At 38.9% G+C, this 22,029-nt stretch overlaps 1 protein-coding gene across 1 annotated transcript; it reads left to right on the top strand.

The window, feature by feature from the left end:
* The first annotated feature begins 206 nt into the window (after positions 1-206).
* Positions 207-20,710, top strand: LOC139451805 (uncharacterized). Its single transcript, XM_071233106.1, has 3 exons — positions 207-263; positions 19,828-19,985; positions 20,113-20,710. Exons 1-3 carry the CDS (start codon positions 207-209, stop codon positions 20,708-20,710), a joined length of 813 nt encoding a protein of 270 aa, XP_071089207.1.
* Positions 20,711-22,029: the final 1,319 nt, after the last annotated feature.

The following is a 22,029-nucleotide window of genomic DNA, read 5'->3' as shown; positions in this document are numbered from 1 at the left end:
AATTCAATTTCTTTTACAAAAGCAATAATTAAATGAGTATGTACCTTAAAAAGATCCTTCACAGATGAAACCTGGAAATAATTATCCCTTGTGATGGAAAAATCAATACAGTCAAGCAGGACATGCTTGACTGTGATTCTTTCATCACAAGGGATACAGAATGGAGGATCCTCACCTTTTAACAAATATTCATGAGTATAACGAGAATGGCCAATACGACATCGTCTCAATACGACTTCTTCAAATCTGGACTGACAACCCAAGTAGGTATAACCGATATTTGCTTTTATTGCATGTAATTTATTTATACCCATTTGAGTGTCCCACTTCTTCTGCATTAGGTCTTTGATATAACATCTAATAACAGGTTTATAGTCACTGTATGGTAGAAGAAGTGGGGTCACAGATTTGTTGAGAGCTGCCTTTGCTGCAGCGTCGGCCACAGTGTTACCCGTGATTCCAACATGACTGTGCATCCAGCAAAAGACGATGTCGTATTGGCCAGTTGCAAGGTCATTATACAATTCTAAAATGACACGATAATGAATCTGAAAAGATGATGAAAAGTTTACAACTGTACTGTTTTTGGATACATTCCAAAGCAGTTAATATTGCTTTGGCTTCAGCGGTGAAAATTGACCTATGATCTGATAAGCGGGATGATACGGTTTTGGATCCAAGACCAAGACAGAGTCGTAGGCCCTGATGGTGAATCGAATCTAACTTTGGTAAATTGCTTTTACAGGCTCCACCATAAACGATGGAGCCATAATCTAATTTAGAGCGGATCAGAGACTTATACAAGTGTAGGAAGGTTGTCTGATCACCTCCCCACTTTGTATTAGCAACAACTTTCAACAAATCTAGAGCCTTCAGGCATTTAGTTTTAAGACAGTTAATATGCGGCTTAAAAGTTAAATGGTGATCGAAAATGAAACCCAGGAACTTTGCCTCTTCTACAACCTTGATAGGAGTGCCATGTAAAAATAGCTCTGGATCTTTATGATGTTTGTATTTCCTACAGAAATGTATACAATTGGTCTTAGCTTTGGAAAACTTAAAACCGTTTTCGAGACACCATTTTTCGATTTTGTTGAGACAAAGCTGCAACTGTCTCTACATGGTACGCATATTTTTGCCACGACATGAAATATTAAAATCGTCCACAAAAAGTGAACCATCAATGGAATCATTTAAAACCTTTGACAGACTATCAATCTTTACGCTAAACAGAGATACAGACAAAATACTGCCTTGTGGGACATCCTGATTATAATGGTCAGACAGGGTGGAACCCACAACGACCTGAAATTGTCGGACTGTTAAAAACCGGGATATAAACTGAGGCAAACGGCCTCTTAACCCCAAATTATGTAGATCTTTTAAAATACCATGTTTCCAAGTGGTATCATACGCTTTTTCTAAATAAAAAAAGATTGATACTGCATGCTGATTATTTACAATTGCATTTTTGACAAAGGATTCTAAACGTACCAGATGGTCAATGGTACTTCTATTCTTACGGAAACCACATTGTATGTTACTTATAAGATTATTAGTTTCCACGTACCACACCAGTCGATTGTTTACCATTTGCTCCATGGTTTTGCACACACAGCTGGTTAGTGATATTGGTCGATAATTAGATGCATCAGTATGGTCCCTACCAGGTTTAGGTATGGGTACAACTATTGCATTACGCCACGAAGGCGAAACATTTCCTGACGTCCAGATCTGATCAAATATATCAAAAAGTGTCTCTAAACATGAATTAGGCAAATGCGTCAGGAGCTGATAATGAATATTATCATCTCCCGTTGCAGTATCGTGGGCTTGACATAAGGCAGTATTTAGCTCGTGGAGCGAAAATACCTCATTATAGTCTTCTCCATTTTGAGACGTAAACTCAACCCTCTTCTTTTCCTGTTGTTTCTGAAAATTTTGAAACTTAGGACCGTAGTTCGATGATGAAGAGTGTTTGGCCAGCGTTTCGCCCAATTTATTGGCAATGTCCAATTTATCTGTTAACAGATGGTCACCATCCTTGAGATGATGGACACTCGATTTTGAACCTTTGACTTTAATTTTAGCAATCATGTTCCACACCTTGGATACAGGCGTGCGAGAACTAATTTTAGAGACATAATTCCTCCAAGACTTACGCTTATTTTGCTTGAAGGTACGGCGTGCCTTGGCACTTGTAATTTTAACATGATTTAAATTATGTACAGTTGGATGTTGGCGGAAATATTTCTCAGCCTTTTTCCTTCTCTTCCTAGCCTGTTTGCACTCCATATCAAACCATGGTTTTCGAATGTGTGGATTTGCAGAGGACTTTGGAATGGTTATGTCGGCAATTTCATTTAAAATATCAGAAAACAACTCAAAAGGATCAGTTGCATTCCTGAACACATCAGGCTTCAACCTATCAGTACAGAGTTCCTAAAAGGACGGCCAGTTGGCTTAAGTAAAGTTCCACCTTGATGTTGGTGGAACATCAGATGGATTATTTACTGTTAGGATAGAAGTCATTGTGAACCGACCACGTAAATTCGTTAAAGAGATTGGAATCAGTAAGTGACAAATCTAAAGCGGAATAGGTACCAGTAGCAGGGTGTAAGTATGTACTTGATCCATCATTGAAAATGCACAAGTGGTTATCGGAAATAAAATCTTCAAGGACCTTACCTTTAGGATTAATGGCAACCTTTCCCCATAATGGGTTATGTCCATTTAAATCACCCATGATCACGCATGGCTTAGGGAGCTGGTCATATAAAGATTGAAGATCCGATCGCTGAAGCACAGAAGAAGGTGAAATGTACAGAGAACACAGTGTAAAGGTTATGTGCAAAGTCAGTCGGACTGCAACAGCTTGCAGATTGGTATGAAGTGAAACAGGGCTGTGGATCACTCCCTGCTTCACCAAAACAGAAGATTCTCCAGTAGCTTTAACACCTGGAGGAGAAAATGAATTATAGGAACTATACCGACGTAAATCAAAGTTGTCAGTCTGTTTGAGATATGTCTCCTGGAGACAGATTGCCGATGGGTTAAAATCTTGTATTAATAAATGAATTTCATTAAAATTGGTCCTAAGACCCCTGCAATTCCACTGAATCAGTGGATTCATAATGTTCAAGTTACTTGTGGGTGAACTGGAGATCTACGTCTCCCATTTCGAGGCGACTTACTTCTGTTGCGCCCATTAGGATGAGGAGAGACATCCATGTCCTCCAAAGATTGATATATATTATAAATTTAAATAGGGTCACGGTGACCCTTTGGTACACGATCTGATTGTTTTGAGTAGTCAACGTTTTTGTTTTCACTTTTAACAGCGGTTGGTTTTGTTGACGGTTCTTGCACTTGTGCTAATGTTGCCATCGGTGCTGTTGACACTGGAGCTGATATATCAGCTGTTTGGGATGATGAACCGGATTGTACAAAAGAATAGTTTTCTGTCGAGACCCAAGTTATATCTGTCTGGCATTCAACATACATGACTGATTTGGTAGGGATGCGTGTCACACCTGCTGAGTAGGACACAGCTGAGGTTGGAGAAACAGGAGCCATTATCAAACGTTTGGCTTCCGGGAAGGTTATATTCCTTTCATGTTTCAGTTTTAAAATTTGATGCTGAATTTTGAATTTTGGGCATGACTTTGAAGAAGCCACATGATCATGTGAACAGTTTGCGCAATGAGGATTTTTGGTACATTTTGAATCAGTATTGTGGTCATCCACATTGATGACATATCTTGCGACGGTTGCAAGATTGTGCACTGTGCCCGAACTGCTGGCATTTGTAACATCGAAGTAGGTTTGGAATGTATTGATCCACTTCGATGTTAAAATATCCCGCTTTTAGTAGGCTTTGCAAATGTCATGAGGTAAGTGTTTGAATTGAAGATTGCGTTATCCCTTTTATATGTGAAACGTTTCACATGTGTCACTCCCTGATCTCTCAGTTCATCAGCTATTTCGATTTCAGTCATATCAGAGAGACATTGTTCCCTATCTCTGATAATACCTTTGCTAGAATTCAAGGTTTTGTTGGCTGAAATCAACACTGGAGTGGAAACTAAATGTTTTGCAGCTAACAAAGTTGTTGATTGTTTTGCCGTTTTGCATTCGACAAGCAGCAATCCAGACCTAATCTTTTTGACATCCTGGACATCTCCAGCAATGCCATACAGTGCCTTAGAAATGGCAAATGGATTTAATTTTAACGGTGTACCATCAGTGGCGGAAACCACTAAAAATCTAGACCAACTACCCGAAGAACATTTCAAGGTGGTAGTCTCCTCATCCGAGGAATATTTCAACGAACGTTTAGTTTTTTTGGTTTAGCCATTTTGAGTTTGTAGAAGGTTCACCATCCATGCTCCCCACCCACCATGGAGTATCACAGGGACAATGCTTTAAGCCAGTGGATCTCCAACTGGCAGCACCAAGGATACTGGAATGGTATACTCAAGCAGACAAATTAAGTAAAACTTAATGTAGTCCACCGGATTGGCCCATGAGCCACCGCCTTCTGGGCATAGGTCTCTAGGCATATGAACGATTTGTCAATTAAAATATCAAGTTCTGTTACATAAACAATTTGTCAAGACCTAAGTATGAAGGAAATTCGATTTCAAATTTTGTGCAAATAAAATAATGCACAGGGCTCGACATGACCAGCCGATTGATAGAACCGGGCCCATTCTACCACCCGTCTAGGCGAAGTAAGGGTCAAGGTGGTGTATTGGGCAAAGGAACGCTATTCCTGGAACCAGTGCCCCCAACCACCAGAATCCCGTCCTCCGCCGACACAGGGGCGCAACCCACGGCAAACAGGTTGCCCAATTTGGTCGCCTTTTACGACCAGCAATGGGATGCTGTGGGAACATTCTGCCCCGGTTCCACACGGGGGAAGAGCTATTAGCGCTACCCAGCACTCACCACGAGGAGGTTGCTCTTCACGAGTGCCTTGTTCCCGAGGAACCAAACTATTCCAACACAAATATCGATATATTGAAACTGCATAGGTTTCGGTTTTTAAAAAAACGTAAGAAACTATGAAATCGTACTTCATGAAAAAGGAAGTAATAGCGAAATTCAGGGCCCTATCTAACCCACTTATTAGTCCTCAGATTCAACCTTTCCAAAGGATTTCAAGGTGGGGAAGGAGAATTTTGGACGAATATTTACAAAATTCAGGAATCAAGTTATCTTCAACAGCTGCTTTATTATTTTTATTATATTATAAGTTTGCAATGCTTTCCGATATCATAACATCTATCCTCGTTCTCTGTAGAAGTTGAAAATAGATCCTTGAAATAGTTAAACCAATCATCAATTGGAATAATGTTTTTGTGTATAACAATTAGTAGTTACGTGGTTATGTAAACACTATCCAATATGTGGAAAGTTCCCTTCGGCGTTCGTGTTTGCATATTTTCCAAAACATTCTAAACGAATCTTGGGTTATCAGCGACTTTTTGGAATGACCCTTGATGATTTGATAAAGGACAGATACTCGTGATCACTAATATGCTATTTGTGAAATTCATTTCTCTAAGTGAATATCCGAAATTTAGATTTCGAAACATCTGTAAATAACGCCGTGAATTGTGATTTAGTAATGTGTAAACAATGGCGACATTTACGATGTACCTAATTTTCAGAGGTCAATTTGAAATTATTTCAGTAATTTTGCTTTGCCTAAAATGACAGTGGATGATATCATAGAACAGGGAATTTCCCACAGAACTCACAACTGTGAAGTGTATTTGTGTGCGTGATGTATGTTGAATTTTATAGCCGCGACTGAGCCAATATTTCGATAAAATCACCCGACATAGATAATAAATTGCATAAAATGAAGGTTTGTGGCATACAGGGCGTATGTGGGGGGAGATGCGGAGGTATTGTGAACATGACATGCTTACATTTCCATTAAATTTTAACGATACAGTCGATTTCAACATCGGCCAAGACGGCGATTGACGTATTTTGTCTATTTATAAATATGGTCCGGTGTTTCACTAATATTACTAACCTGCTTCAGGGGCATGTGTTGTGGTACTGTATTCTAAAGGGGCTCCCCCTCGTTTTCGATTCTCTCATAAATATTCATGAGGGAATATTAAGAATTCCATATGAAGACCATCTGGGTGAGATTTTCCACAAGATAAACATGTGAGCACACAACGCTTTCGTCACGCCCAAAACCCGGTTCTATATTGTTTGTGTACCACTCTGTGGTAAAAGGCGTTGGTTTACAGTTGACATTATGCAGAGCTAAACGACAAGTAGATCTAAACGAGTGTGAGGGGCTTGTAAACTTAATGAAAATAATAATGATTTACTGAGACTCCACCAAGATGACCGTTCAAGACTTATTCTTGCAGCCCGATATGCAAGAATTTCTATTAGCAACAGAGTCGGGTTCACATGGGATGTGATAGTCCTTAGAATAGTCATGCCTGGCCATATCGAGTTCGTGGTGGCGTGTGGGCTGGCTAATCCCGCTTACCCTTCTGACGGCCCCTGTTAAATAGTGTTTCGAGTGCATTTAAAACAAAAGGTTGGTGCAACTGAGACAAGGATCGATTTTGTGAGATAGAGATTACTACACGAGTGTCTGTCAGATACCATTGATCTTACAACGAGTTGTTTCAAAACGTATCTAACGAGCGAAAGCGAGTTAGATACTCTTTGTAACAACGAGTTGTCCCATGGCCAAAAGTTTTATATGCTGATTGGCCAAGCTAACACCTATTGTTTAACTGCATGCTCTGATTACCCTGCATACTCTCCCAGCGCATGAACTGACAGAACTGCTTAGACCAGCAAAGAATAAATATAGAATAAATATAATCTTAAATCAGGTGAGTTAAATAGGTTATAATCTCCATTTTGTGTTGTATTAAAATAATACAGTTACTGTATGTTTAAAGTGTTATATTAAGTAAACTAAATGTATGTAATCTAATATTAATGTTGGTTATGTCTAATTATTTAAATCTGCATAAAGTGAGCTAAACAACCATAATTTATCACTAAAATATATTCTATCATTTCAATGAAATATGTGTGAAAGTGTTTTACTTCTAGAATGTTTTAAAAAGCTTTGTGTGACAGTGGGGAGTCACACCCTATTATCGCCTACAGGGTATGCATTGCGTTGTTTATATTTGTCTAAGACTTCAGATGTAATCTAAATGTCATGACCACATTTAATGCAATATTATAATATCATTAATTTCTGTCTTATAGTATATGTATATACAGAATGTGTAAGCGTTATGTATTTATATTTTATATATATTATACAGCCAAATGAAAGTCAAGGAGTTATCCCCCTTGTGAGTATTGTGTTTACCGTTGATGATAATGTTTTAACTATTATTTATTTAGGAGATAAACCTGCTGTGTTTTGAAATTTGATGTAGCCCCACTGTAGAATAGATACCTCTTTATTATAATTTTGAACCGAGCGCTACGATATGATATTTCTCATGTTTCAACTCTTTACATTCGCTATCATGCCATCTTGCTCCTGAAAATGTACATATGTTTGAGCTTGTAATTACCTTCATATCACTGACAGAAGCACAAGTAATGATCAATGATGTCAATTTTGTAACTGCACAATTAACACCGCTAGAAATTTCACCCATGAAATCATCAAAACTATATGATGATAGCGAGTCCCGAAGTAACTCAGAAAACGCTTCAGCCTTACCAGCACACCATCGGTATCTACAAATAGATTCTGCATTATCAGCATTCATGTTACTGATAACATTCTCTGTATCTGTAACAGCAAACTTAAACACAATGGAAAAATGATCTGACTCACATCTTGTGGCTACACAGAAATCATAATTAGTACTAAATAATTCAGATGAACATAAGCAATAATCAACCATGCTGGCACCCCCACCAGCAAAGCATGTAAAATCCCCGCGGGGATCTGATTTTGTTCTCCCATTCATCATATGTATATCAAGAGAACAGCATAAATATACTAAATCACAACCATGGGAGTTTACACGATCATCTGTCCACTTTCTAGATATGCTAAAACTGTCAGTTTTATAATTCAAATCTTCCAGTGAAGGAATGTATTTGTTGCCATTCTTTAAAATATAATTCTTTATGTTGCCTGTTCTAGCATTCATATCACCCATAATCACAAAAACAAAGTCTTCAATATCAGCATCTGTGATGCACGAGGGCAAACAGTTTTCTAAGTAATCAATCCCTTTCTGCAGTCTTGGATCGCTCCGGACGGATGAATATACAGGGTGAATATACACACACCCATATAAAATATCGTATGTGTAACCAAAAAGTTTCTTATCCAAAAGCACGAAAATACAGTCAGTAAAGTCAGACCAGATCTTCTTCATGTATTGACATGCAAAATGGCTAACGCAAACGGCAACACCGCCTCTGTTATTAAAGTCCCGTTGGTTAATATAAACTGTATGGTTTGTAAATATAGAAGAAATGTCATCTTTATTTACATTGTTCCATATTTCAACAAATCCAATGACATCAAACTTCAGACAATACTGTATACAGTCAGAGTCAGCTAGTTTCTGTTTCAAACCATGAACATTCCATGTTACTATTTCAAACCAAGTACTCGCATCAATCTCTGGCGGCAACTGGTGGACCGGGCCATCTTCCTAGCTTATGCCGGGCGAGCTGATGACATCATCAGACACACTCACTGCACGTGAAAGTCCTGGCTTGTGACCTGATTTGACAGTTGTGACACAGTCGTGAGAAGTTCATAATAAGTGTTCAAAACACAATAGTTTTTCAAACGAAGTTGACAAATAACACTCCTAACTTAATCCAAACAGAGATGTTTTAATTTCTTTCAAACTGTTGCACACTATTGAACACTGTGGACTGGCTGACGTTCCTCGGAAATTTCTGAGAGAGGTCATTTCCTGGAAATCGAACATGCCATCATTTCTATTGTAGGGGTGACGGGTAATAGAAAAAGGTTTTAAAATGCTAAACGAATATATTTCTACAGTAAACTTTATGAATTAACATTCTAATATATATTTAACATGTCTAAGAGTTATTAGTTAGATAGTATTTACCCCCAGTAAACAATAATAACATCAAAGTAAATGCCTCTCCATCCCGAACTTGGATGTGGCAGAACTTGACCTAAATCACGGTTACTCACACCTCACAGCTGTCAATGGCTGACAATCATGTGTTTACATTAACTTGATCTAGTTAAAAGAAGCAAGATGACAACCCCGATCTATGATGTGGTTCAACATTTACCTGTAGATTTACTGGGATTGATCGAGCCTGTTGGTACATCCATATGATTACCAATGGATGACTGAACAGCCGCTGTTTAGGCTGCAGACGAGCCGGATATTTTGAAACGAGGAATCTGCATGGTGTGACCTGTCAATTTCAAGATTTCACGGATCCAAAGCCTCAAATAGTGACAGAACTTAGACATTTCTGGTCCAGAAATAGTAGGTCGTGTATAATTTTCATAATTGTGCGTGTTCTAAAATGAATTTCATCAAGTTTGATAAGCTGTCACTTCAGTTGGGACATTGTATTCGTGGACTTTCGAAAGGGAGTGTTTTCTGATGCACTTTCAAATCCCCTCCTGCCAAATTCTAACGGTGGTGGTTGACGGAGATGGTAATGGATATTGATCAGAAAAAGGTTTGTAAACACCATGTTGTCATGAATAAAATGTCTTCAAACACATTTTATTATGTTATATTTCACTTTCATTGTCGGTTGTTTCAAAAATGAAATTACCTGTTCGTGGGTTTCAGAAAAAGTTACCAAAAAAATTAACAATTATTATTTTCTCAACAAAATTTATTAGATATCACTCTTTCACTTATTTTGAATTTGTGAATCTTTGAATTATACCTCACCACCCTGAAATGAGAACCGTCCTAACGTGTCCCGGTTGTCACTGTATCTGCACTGCACTCTCAGTTATGGCTGCCAAAGAAATTGTTCACAGTAACAGTGCTGTTAAAGAATGGCAGGAAACCAGAAGACAACCCAGTACTGATGCACAGTGTGATGCTGTTCAACATAAACACGTTGACTAACTATCCCTGCTGATGTGATGTTGTTTTTTCAAACAATTTTTATGATGTTATATTTTACTTTCATTGTCGGTTGTTTCAATGAGGAAATAGCTTAAATTGTTCCGATTCTGGTCACCATAGAACATTTCTCTAACAGTTTCATAAACATTTCATTTGTATGCAAAAGATATGCCTTCGTTAAATCTTTTAATGTCATCATCGAAGCAGTCAAGGTTGCGGCCTAGAACGCCCCAAACATCCGATATCAAACTACCGTATTTAATCTATTTGACACTATATACACCGTCTATTAATTTCGCGAGAGCCCTTGACTCGGCGTGTATTAGAGACCTGTCTGGTATTAGAGACCCAGCGTGTATTAGAGGAAATATAGATATGTTTTACAGTTCATATGGGGGTGATCGATCGGCAGCCATTTTCTGTGAATCGATATGTAGGCTATCTATGTATTCATACGCACGTTTTTTGTGTGAAAAGGCTTAATATATTTGAAAGGGGTTTCCGTAGCAAAAAAGAAACCCTTTTAACCAATCAGAATCAAGCATTCATCAATGTCGTGGTAGAATATGTAATTATGTATTTCAGGGTGTCTGATTTCTTAAATCTTTCATTTCCTTACACAAAGGGCATCGTAATAAAGACCTCAACCCCGTAGCATGTGTTTGTTCACTGTGACAAGGCATACACTAAACTGCTACATTAACACATAGACATAAATATTACAGTTGCTAATTTAACGGGTGAAGATGAAAACTATATTTGATGGGGATTAATCACACGGGTTCGGTGTTTGGCACATACTAACGCCTAGTCTAGTCTTACTATTTTACAATATCATTAAAATCAGATCTTGATCTACGTTACCTCTAATGGGTTGAACGAGAACAAAGGTATGACTTTGATGAGACTGACTTTTTTCATTAAAACTGTGTGAGAGGCGGCCGCTAATTTCAGTATTCAAAATACAAATGAATCAAACGTAGGGAATATTTTAGGAAAAAAGCTGAAAGTATCACACTGTCACGTAGAAACTATTGGAATGAATTGTGGCTTGTTGTTTTTCATAATCCATTATCTGTCACGTCAGAATGGCTACTTGCTAATGTAGATGCAGTGTCAGGTGATAAGTTTACCCACACATGGAGAGATGTTGGTCACATTTTGGGGTTTGCAGTTAAAGGGAGGTAACTCATATAGCATTGCCTCATCAAAATGAAATATAGTTCAAAATAGTATATGATAATTGGTTTAGCCAAGGGACCGCCCAATCTGACAACGAAGGATGTGTGGGTTCTTGAGCCTCAATCATACGTCAGCTTTCTAAAACGATTCGGCTTCTTTTCTTTACCTTCACTCAACCAAATCGAGTAAAACAAACTCTGAACAGAACTCAAATATACCCTCGACAGTACACACATTTGGTTGTAGATTCACAACAATATTATAGGCGGCTACTTCGTTGTTTTCGGAACTCCCACATAGTATTCGTTTTGGAGATATAGAAATCGGATATGCTTCGATGGATTGTTTGTTCACTATTTTCACCAGTGTCGAAAACTGAGAGTCCTCGACGCTTATTGGCTGATTAGAAATTTCACCTGACGCGACCTTCTATATATGGAGGTGTCCTCAGATCTTTACATAAAGAGGTGGTATAATATGATATCATTTTTAGTCAACCATTTATATGTACAGAAAATCACATACCTGCTAATTATTTTTCACGAGAACAATCTCAGATTTCACATTTCCTTCGGCCCCGTACTGCTTCCAGCAGAGGTATTAACCTGCAACCTCGGGGTATCACGGTACTTGTCATGTACGCTGAACCAGAGACCATATAATAGATCTATTATATGGTCTCTGGCTGAACGGAACCAAATGCACTCACTAACCTTTATGATTATTCGTGTTCTCTATATTAGATGTCATTTATTTTATCTAACAGTGCATATTTTACTGATAAAAGTTCATTATTTTACATCAGTAGCCCCGAGTAAAAGCCGGGCCTCGCGCTCAGATTGACAAGGGAGAGAACTCCATCGTATCGCGGTACAGATAAAAGTTGTGTATGGAGATCCGAATTGGACAAAAAGAGGACATACTTCTACAAACCACTTAGTATGATCATGCCAGACATCAGTGATTTGTCCAGACATGTGCAAAGATAGCACAGGTAAAGTTCTAAATGTGTTATCAGTAATAGGTATTCAATGCATATTTACCGAAAAGTAACTGAAAAATATTTTTTAAAATCAACAACAAAATATCAGAAATGAAGATTATTTTTTTTTTAAATGGATGACAATAATTTGTCACAAAATGGAATTTTTTTTACAGTCAACAATAAATATATAAAAAGCACAGTGTGTGTTTCGTCAAATCATGTCTTCATCAGATGAATTATGCCGAACTTGCTTTCTCTGGATAGGCATTGATTGTTCTGTTACGTTTATTTCTACCATGTTTTTTTTGTAAATATACATTTGTTTCTAACTAAACCTCACCACTTTTCAATGGCAACCTTCATTTGCACAAGATCCCGCAAGACGGATTTCCCTGTTAAAGTCCCGAAGTTCTTTCCTGAAGTACATATAGATGTTGGTAATTTTACACAGGTAGATAGATCACAATAGTGCGAGTGTCAATGATTATGTCAAATGGTCACCACAACTCTCCAATCACTGTACTGACTTTACTGTCACCACCAAAGCTGAATTATCGGTAACGTGTCACTGTTAACCCACACTCAGCAACTATTCTCCCGTGATTCATATAATGCACCTGGTAATAACTCTTCCAAGTTTGTATGTTATCTGATAATTCAGGATAATTACATGATGCCTGTTACATTGGTAGTGATAGTATGCAAGGGTTAATAGCCAGATCTATGGAAACGACACCAACTGTAATTGATGAAAAGTGTTAAATGTTTGGTAGAAGTATTGTTCATTGCTGCCATGTGTAATAGGAACAAAGGTGGCGAGTAACAAATAAGAAATGGTATGATTGAGATTGCATGGAAATACAATATGACAGATGTAGGTTTTCAAATATATTAAGAATATATGAGTATTCAGTAACCTTAGGGAGTTATAATTGGGCAAGAAATGCTTATAACAGTAAAGCACCAACACATAGGGAGGGAAACAGATGAGCGAGTTCCATTAATGATTCAAAAAGATTCTGCTCTTCAGTCAAACACTTAGTTGGGAGAAAACATGTTTATCATTAATATCAACACAGACACCTGGTATTAACATGATAAAGAACTATGTTTTCTACAGCAACCCATTTCATTTGAAAATTGGAGTTTGATATAATGAATCCTTCTATTGAGGATATTATCTTAAGTAATCATTAGGTTAAAAAGGGAAAAGTTACCAACTATTGGCAATGTAATACCAGAATTATTTAAGCACTGTAGATTTTGTCAAAGCTTTGACTCTGTAAACGGTGACACGCCCTTCGCACTTCTTAGTCTGGAGGAATCAGCAGGAAAATGTTGTAATGTTTACAAGTTATATATGAACAAGTACAGGCTTTTGGAAGGAGCAATGGTTAGTATGCTGAAGATTTTGAATGAACTTTACTGGTTAGATAAGGACGTGTAGTAAGTCCTTTCCTCTTTACTTTTTTATTAAGAAACTGCCAAAGGAAATAGAAAATACTGCATATAAGATATACCCTAATATTTTTGGAATATTTGTTCTATTATTTGCTGATAATGATTTCGAGTGCTATACAATCACAAAGTGCTTAACAATATTGTGAAAGATCTTGTTTAAGTGTTAACAGCACACCTTCTAAAGTAGTTGTATTTAAGAACTGAGGTGTGTTGAATCGGCTTTATATGCCAAAGCCTGTGTCAAAGTGACATAACACAAGGCCTGCTCTTTTTTAAACACATCCAGAAAGTCCCAGACGTTTGGGAGGTGTGCTGAAACATTAACTAACATCCTGCAGTGCAAGCCGCACTAAAAATACACACTCAATGCTTATAATTCAATTAAGGATTGACTGTGTATTTTTTTACAAAAGTTTGCACATCGGTTTTTCGATTCATACCTCAATGAACCGAAAAAAATACACAGTCAATGCTTATAATTAAATTCGACAACGTAAAACATGTTTTATCTACAATAGTTTAACCCAAAACAGTTGTATATATCAAAACAGACAAAAATGACGGCATTGATGAACATTCCAGGTGTAGGAATACATACAGTGGCGTGACATGAATCAGGTGATCGTTTAATTTATGCACATAACTTGACACGCCTACACAGTCAGTAGCCAATCAACGGAGAGTGGGATTACAACAATGTTCATTTGACCTGTCAATTAAGGCAAGAGGCGAAAAGACTTGCAACAGTCAGACTGTAACGAACCGGAAGAAATATGTCCGAGAGAAGGCGGCTGTTTCAAATAAATTACTGCGTGATTCAAACATTACTTCTCTGATTACGGTAAAACAGTTGGAGAAATGCTAGTTAGAAATGAAACGCGAAGACATGAAAGTTGAACCGAGGCGAGCGGGAAAAAAAACTGGCGAGCGAGCCTGCACGTTTGCTGTTTCATTCATTCTCGGCCTTCGGTTTCAAAGGGTAGTTTGGACAATGAATATGCATGAAAGTCGCTTAATGTCCTGTGCATGACAGAAAGGGAATTCCCTCGACTGTAATATTGGGATTCCCCGACATTCCGAAGTAATAAAAGTAGTGCGCAGCGGTGGGCGTGGCTTAATTTTTTACATTCATTGGGAAATAAATGCAATAACACGTGACCAATTCAGCTAATCAGAATGCAGGAATTTCCATGAACACAACGAAAATTTAATTATTTCGAAAACGAAAACATACAATAGTTTAACCAAAAAGAGTTGTTTATATCAAAGCAGACAAAAATGACGAGATTAATAAAAATTCCAGGTGTAGGAATACACCTGTATATGTGACATGAATCAGGTGATTGTTAAACTTATGCACATAATTTGACACGCCTACAAAGACAGTAGCCAATCAACGGAGAATAGGATCAAAACAATGTTCATAGAACCTGTGAATAAAGGCAACAGGCGAGAAGAACTGCAATAGTCAGACTGTAACGAATCGGAACAAATATGTCCGGGAAAGGGCGGCTGTTTCAAATGACATGGTCATTGTATTGTGTTTGGACAGTGATCAGTTACTATATTCAGATGCTAGTGTGGTGTGTAAACTTCCGGTCCGGTACACCCCGGACGGCGATGGTATGTGACCGAAACTTCTGTTTTGTTCTATACTGTGAAGGCACTACGTAGAACTTTCCGGTAACTGGTCATACTATGTAATGGGACAAGAGCGTGTTTACGTATTTCTCACGCATTTCATCACATCGGAACCAGTTTTCATGTGAGGTTCGCTCATCATCCCGGATTCCCTGCCGAGGCCTGTCTCGGAAGCTCGACCGCTGTCGCCGCTGGGCGAATATATATTTTTATCACTGACTTTTGCTATCACCACAGTATTTTGTATTTGATACTGACCACTGCCATAATATTATATATTGCCATTGAATATTGAACTACCGCTACATTGTGAACTGTCATTGTTATTGCTGTGCAGTAATTTGTATTGATTTGTAAACCTCCTTAGTTCTGTGATGCATTTGTTGATTGTATACCACTTGTTGTTTGTTTGTTGGATTCACACTAAGTTCTTTTACATAAAGATTTCTGGGTTAACATATTGTTTATATTTGGGAATCGACACGTAACACATGATTATGAGACTGTTAAAACTGAAGGTAAGGAAATAGATAATACTACACTCATTCTCGTTAGATACCATTTTTACGAAACGAGCGGAATTTTCTATGGTATCTGACCGAGCATTTATTTATTACCCACGTTAAATATATATATTTAAGTGTAAATACATAACAACTTTCGTTTGTTGACAAACCAAACTGAAACCGGTTGCAAAATCTGGTTGCGTATGAATATTGATATATGCCCAAATATGGGCATTGTTGACATTTCACGCTTATGGAGAACCCTCCTCGCTCTATTGATCGGTAGTCGTAAAATGGATATAACTCGATTATATGTAATGTCTGTAGAAGCTCTATGCATAACTTGTATAGAATGCAAACCGAATTTGATGCGTGTGACTATTTTGTTTGGTTTAATAAAGTGTTTGTAAATATCTCTCGTTCTCATTATTATAATAATTTCTTCAGTTCTACTTGTATAGTTGCAAAATGAATGACGTCTCGCGATCTTTTATGAATGAAAAAAGTAGTCCCGGTGTGACAGAGGTCACGGTTAACCAATCAAAACGAATAAAACAAGGTCAACCTTGTACGACACACGTGTGACGTACGAATTTAGTATCTTACCACCTGTATATTCACCACGTGGGTAATAAAGGTATATATTAGGAATAGAGATATCTCTACGCACATACGTTGTATGTAAAGTTGGTATAAAAGATGAATTGTGACCTTATGGAGTATTATGTAGTGTGAATATCCAACGGGTGGGGGGGGGGGGGGGGGGGGGGGGGGGGGGGGCGTGTACGGGTGGCCCCTATTATGTATCTAGGTTTGTCAGCACCATACCCGTGCTCGTGGGTTTCACCGAAGTGGTAAACGTCTGAGACCTGCATCACTTCGGGCTTTCCTCCCACATTAAGCTGACACGCCGCGATATAACTGCAATACTGTTATAGGCGGCGTTAAACCAAACTCACTCACTCACTCACTCACTCAATATCCAACGCTAAATATGTTCCAAATGCGCTCTGGAAATTGTGAAATACTGTAAATTTGTGTCGCAAAGCTGTGACAAGAGATAGAAAATTATAAACGCAGGTTCACCGTGATGCGTTAAAATTTGGTGTCTATATTTATGTAGATATCATGTGTATGTGTTGTAGATGAGTCTGTTGCAACAGAACAACACACGTCATCGTGGCAACACAATTTAAGATCATCCGAGTTTGAGAGAAGTATATATTTCATAACCGTCCTGCGTTTGTGATGTGATTAACTATTCTGCTCAGTTGCGGCTAGTCGAGCTCTACCGCCTGCAGGTCGATCATATTTAATGAAACCATCACATTTACGCATTCATGTTGCATTTTTGTACGTGTCGGTTCTGTAAACATAAGAAAATGAACCTGATTAACATGGGCATTTGACTTGCAAACAGGGAAGTTTCTGGAGTGTGAATACGCAGCAGCTCATCTGAGAAACTGGAAATTAAGGTATGTGTCTGATGAAACTGGTATTTATTATTCTATTTTGTGCTCGGTGTGCATTATCAACTGGGAAAACGAAATCGCATAGATAAAAGATCTGGACAAACTGGTTCTTGACATATTTCCCATGAAATTGAACAATTTAAAACTCCTACCGGAAATTTTCACATGATTTGAAGAAATGCTATTACATGCATACCACTTTTCACATGACCCCTTTTCTACAAGGAAAAAAGTGATCAAGGACCTTTTCAATATATTCCTTCCTCACACATAGTGATGTCGAACGACAATGCCTTACAGGCATTCCGTGCTAATTCTGTAACAGGAAACGGTAAAAAGCTAAGTTTTAACCATGGTATGTACTTTGCCATTCGTAGATATATTACAACAACATTGTGTACTTAAAACGTCTAAGGTTATAGCCGGGAGACTAAACAACGAAGGGGTGGGCACTAATTTGCGCTTTATGTACAATATATAGTCAGGGAGACTATACAAGAACTCCCTGAGTCTGTATGTTATATGTGGTATACTTTCTGCGGTGTCACTAAAAGTAATCACACATAATAATGTGACGGGATTGTGTATGTATACGGGAAGACAAGACACAGCAGCAAATTCGAAGTTTGTGGCTGTTGATGGAAAAGCAGTATTTGTAATATAATAGATTTAGTAGTCATATTAATAGGGTAAAGGGGCTACTAGTTATCTGGTTCTATTGACATTGACGTTCGGTACTGCTAGGATGGTTATCAGATGCCGAACTATCATCATGTTTCCATGTTCAATGGAACACTTGATGTCACTTGTCAACCTGTAACCAAAACACACTCGGCACATATCATATATGTTGGAAACTAGTTGTTCAGGCACAAAATGGTATTCAACGCAGGTATTCGCAGGTAGTCTGTGTTTTATTTGTATGGTAGAGGAATATTAATGACATGCTGTAAATAATTGTGATAATTTGACATAAATACAAAGGTTTATTGGACAGATATCAATTATCACGGACGACTATGTTAAATACCCTAGTATAGAAGACACATCTGCAATTATGTTTTGGCGAGGCGGGTATTGAAGAAATAGGGAATTAGATGAATCTACTGACACTACTACATGGACATTGTCACCGTGTTGTAAATCTACTTTTGTCATGGTCTAGTGACTGCACCGTTTCCCCGCTTTATATCCGACACCGTTCAGCAAAGTCCGGCGGTCGTCGTTGTACAGTGTCATTGCATTCTAAAGTAGGGAATTAGTGACTCTCATATTTTGTTCTGTTGTAATTTAATGGCACACTCTTACCTTGTTTTGACTTGATTTTTGTTATCTCTTATATGTTCGCTACGTTCTTCATGTTTTTGTAACTATAAGGGGAATGTGTATGTTCACTCGTGTTTCTCATGCATTTATTGTCATTTTTGTCTCCTCAGTAATTGTAAATAGTTTGTTGTAAATCAGTAATGATACCATTGGATAGCTTATGTTCACCGCTTTATTTTTATTCCCCGCCCAACAAAGTTGGCGGGGGATATAGAAACGGGCTCCGTCCGTCCATCCGTCCGTCACGTTTCGTTTCCGGAGCATAACTCAGAAACCGTTCAGTATATTTCATGAAACTTTGCAGGTCTGTCAAGTACATACTGAACTAGTGCCTTTTGCTATTTAGAAATTTTAAAATTTTAAATTTTTTTTTTACGTTTCCATGGCAACAAGATGGATTTAGGTTCCAAACTCTTCTTTTTTTTACAATTTCCATGACAAGTTCCACCTCGGTTAAAAAAGGTTAGGGTTTGTTTAGATTTAATTATGTCATAAATTCTGCAGCAGGGGCGGGGGATATAGCCACGTTAGTGGCAAACTCTTGTTATACTTACATCTTCCGTATTGATATAGTAGTTAGCTTGCTTTTCGTGTTTTTCACACACGAGCTATAGCCTTTGATTTATATCTCTATCTAGCTTGCTGAAGGGAATAGGCTGTATCTCTTTGCTTTGTCGAGAGCTAGCTTCGCCAGTGTGTCTGTTTTTCTTTTTCCGCGAATGTCTATGAGAGGCGGGATCCAACGTAGCTCCACCGGTTTCCCTTGATCAGATAGTTTTGTATATTTGTATAGAATGTGCTTGGGGTTTGGAGCTATGGATATGGATTCTGTAACCAGCACTGTTGTTGATAGGGTTCTTGGATCCATCATAGATATGGATCCATCGTATATATGGACACAGCTTTTGCAAGTAGTTTGAATTTTAGTGGCAGCCACTGATCGTAGTAGGGATGGGGTTTTGATTTAGTGACCTCTGATGTGAAAAACAGTGTCAACTTTGGGAGTTTCAAAGTCAAGGGAGGGTGTAAACTCTTTGTAGTGACTTTCCCAACTTAGAAGTTGACGGATGACAAGATAGACACAATTTTTATGGATAACAACTTCTTTAATACTGGGAAAATACCTCCGTCACCAGATCTGTGACATCCTTGCTAAAACCAAATCGCAAACCCCTAACCTCACCAGACCTGAGACTAAAGCCATTAAACAACTCCGAGATGACAACACCATCAAGATTGCCCCTGCTGACAAGGGCAAGGCCACAGTCATCATGGACACTGACCACTTCCATGAGTGAACAACATCCCCAAAGACCCCACCACCTACTCCAAGATCAAGAAGGACCCAACCGCCAAACTCCTTCGCCAACATAAAACCCTCCTCAAACAACTCTCAATCACCCCCAACCACCCTATGCCAGAGCCACCATCAAAATCCACAAGAACCCTCCCAAAGCCCGTCTACTTGTGTGTTCCCGAGATACTGTCTTCTACAAAACGGCCCAACACCTAACCAGAATCCTTGCCCCCTTAGGAAAAACAGCCGACTCCTTCATCTATGACTCCACGGACTTCTGCTCAAAACTCAAGAACATCACCGATCCAGATCAAATCATCAGTTACGACGTAGTAGACCTCTTCACCAACGTACCCATAGATGACACTCTGCAAATTCTCCGCCGTCGCATCACTGACACTCCTCTTGAAACCAGCCTATCCACCGAATCCATCATCGCCCTCACCACCGCCTGTATCTCTTCTACCTGCTTCACCTTGGGCGACGAGTACTATCAACAAATACACGGCCTACCCATGGGATCCCCACTCTCTCCTATCCTTACTGAAATCTGCATGACCTACTTCGAACAGCAAGCCCTCACAACATCACCCATCCGACCTATTTGCTGGTACAGGAAAGTTGACGACACCTTTGTCATCCTAAAACAAGACAAAACCCAACCCTGCTACTACAACATCTTCACCAACAACACCCCTGAGTACAGGTCACCACCGAAATAGAAAAGGACAACCGACTACCCTTCCTAGATGTCCTCGTCTCCAGAAGCCCAACAAACAGAATCCAAACCAGTGTCTACCGGAAGCCCACCCACACCGACCAGTATATCCACTTTAACTCTAACCACCCTCTTAGAACCAAGACTGGCATCATCTCCACCCTCACCAAACGAGCCATCAACTTTTTCTCTGCTGACCCCAAACCTGAGATCGAACACCTCCGCAAAGTCTTCAAAGCCACCTCAACAATTATCCACCCACCTCAACATTTATCCACCCACTCTCGTCGACAAAGTTATCGCCTCTGTACTCCATTCCACACCCAGACCTGCGACCCTTAAACCCGAATCAGCGCCTTTCCGCATCGCCCTTCCGTTCATAGGAAAAGCCTCCCACATCATTAGCCGCCTCCTTAAACAGCAAGCCAACATCGACACCCACTTCACCAGCTCCAACTCCCTCAACACCCTGCTAAGAGCCAACGGCAGGAACACAACCAAACCCCAAGAGCCTAAAGGTGTAGTGTACAAAATTGACTGCTTACTTACTTACTTACTTTGGAGATTTAACGTGCGCTTTCCGACTGATGCGTATTTCGCACACGGGCCCGGCCAGGCCATTTAATGTGTTTCCGAAAGTGGCGAAGTGGTCTGTGCAACCCAAGAGGGGGGTTTAGGGGTTGTTTATATAGAATTTGGGAATCTTGAGATTGGAAGATGCCGATGGGGTTGGGGAGGAGAACTAAGGGAGCTGGGTATGGTGGATGTTTGTTTTTAGATGCGTTTTATTAGTTCCGTATTAAGAATACGCCTAAGGCCTTGAAGTTTTCTAGTTTATTTTGTGGGTTTAGTATTGCTTCTAGAGTGAGAGCCTTGTTTAGATTGAGGGTGGTTTGTAATGCGGTTCGATGTCTTAGGTAGTGTGTGCAGTGGATGAGTGCGTGTTCTGGGGTTTCTGGTTGTTTGCAGTGTGGGCAGTTACCTGTAGTGTGTTTTTTACATTTTTTTAGGTGGTTATTTAGGTTGGTGTGTCCTGTTTGGAGTTTAGTGATAACTTTTTGGTTTGGTTAGTGGTTTGCTGAGCACTTTTTTTATATGGCTAATTGAGTTTAGATATAGGTTATGCCATTTTTGTGATTTTTTGCTTGTTTACACTTTTAATTTCTGATTTTGAGATGGGTAAGTTTAAGCTTATTTCTGGGATTTTGAGGGATAGTTTAGCTGCTTTATCTGCGTTTTCATTACCGTATATTCCTACGTGGGCGGGTATCCACAAGAAGGTTATTTGTTTGCCTGCCTTAGTTAGGTCGTTGGAGCTTTTAA

Source organism: Haliotis cracherodii, unplaced genomic scaffold (genome assembly GCF_022045235.1).
Source record: "Haliotis cracherodii isolate W230 unplaced genomic scaffold, xgHalCrac1.p SCAF_9, whole genome shotgun sequence".
Lineage (NCBI taxonomy): Eukaryota > Metazoa > Mollusca > Gastropoda > Lepetellida > Haliotidae > Haliotis > Haliotis cracherodii.
The sequence above is the reverse complement of the archived record's forward strand: the minus strand, read 5'-3'. Positions and strand labels throughout refer to the sequence as shown.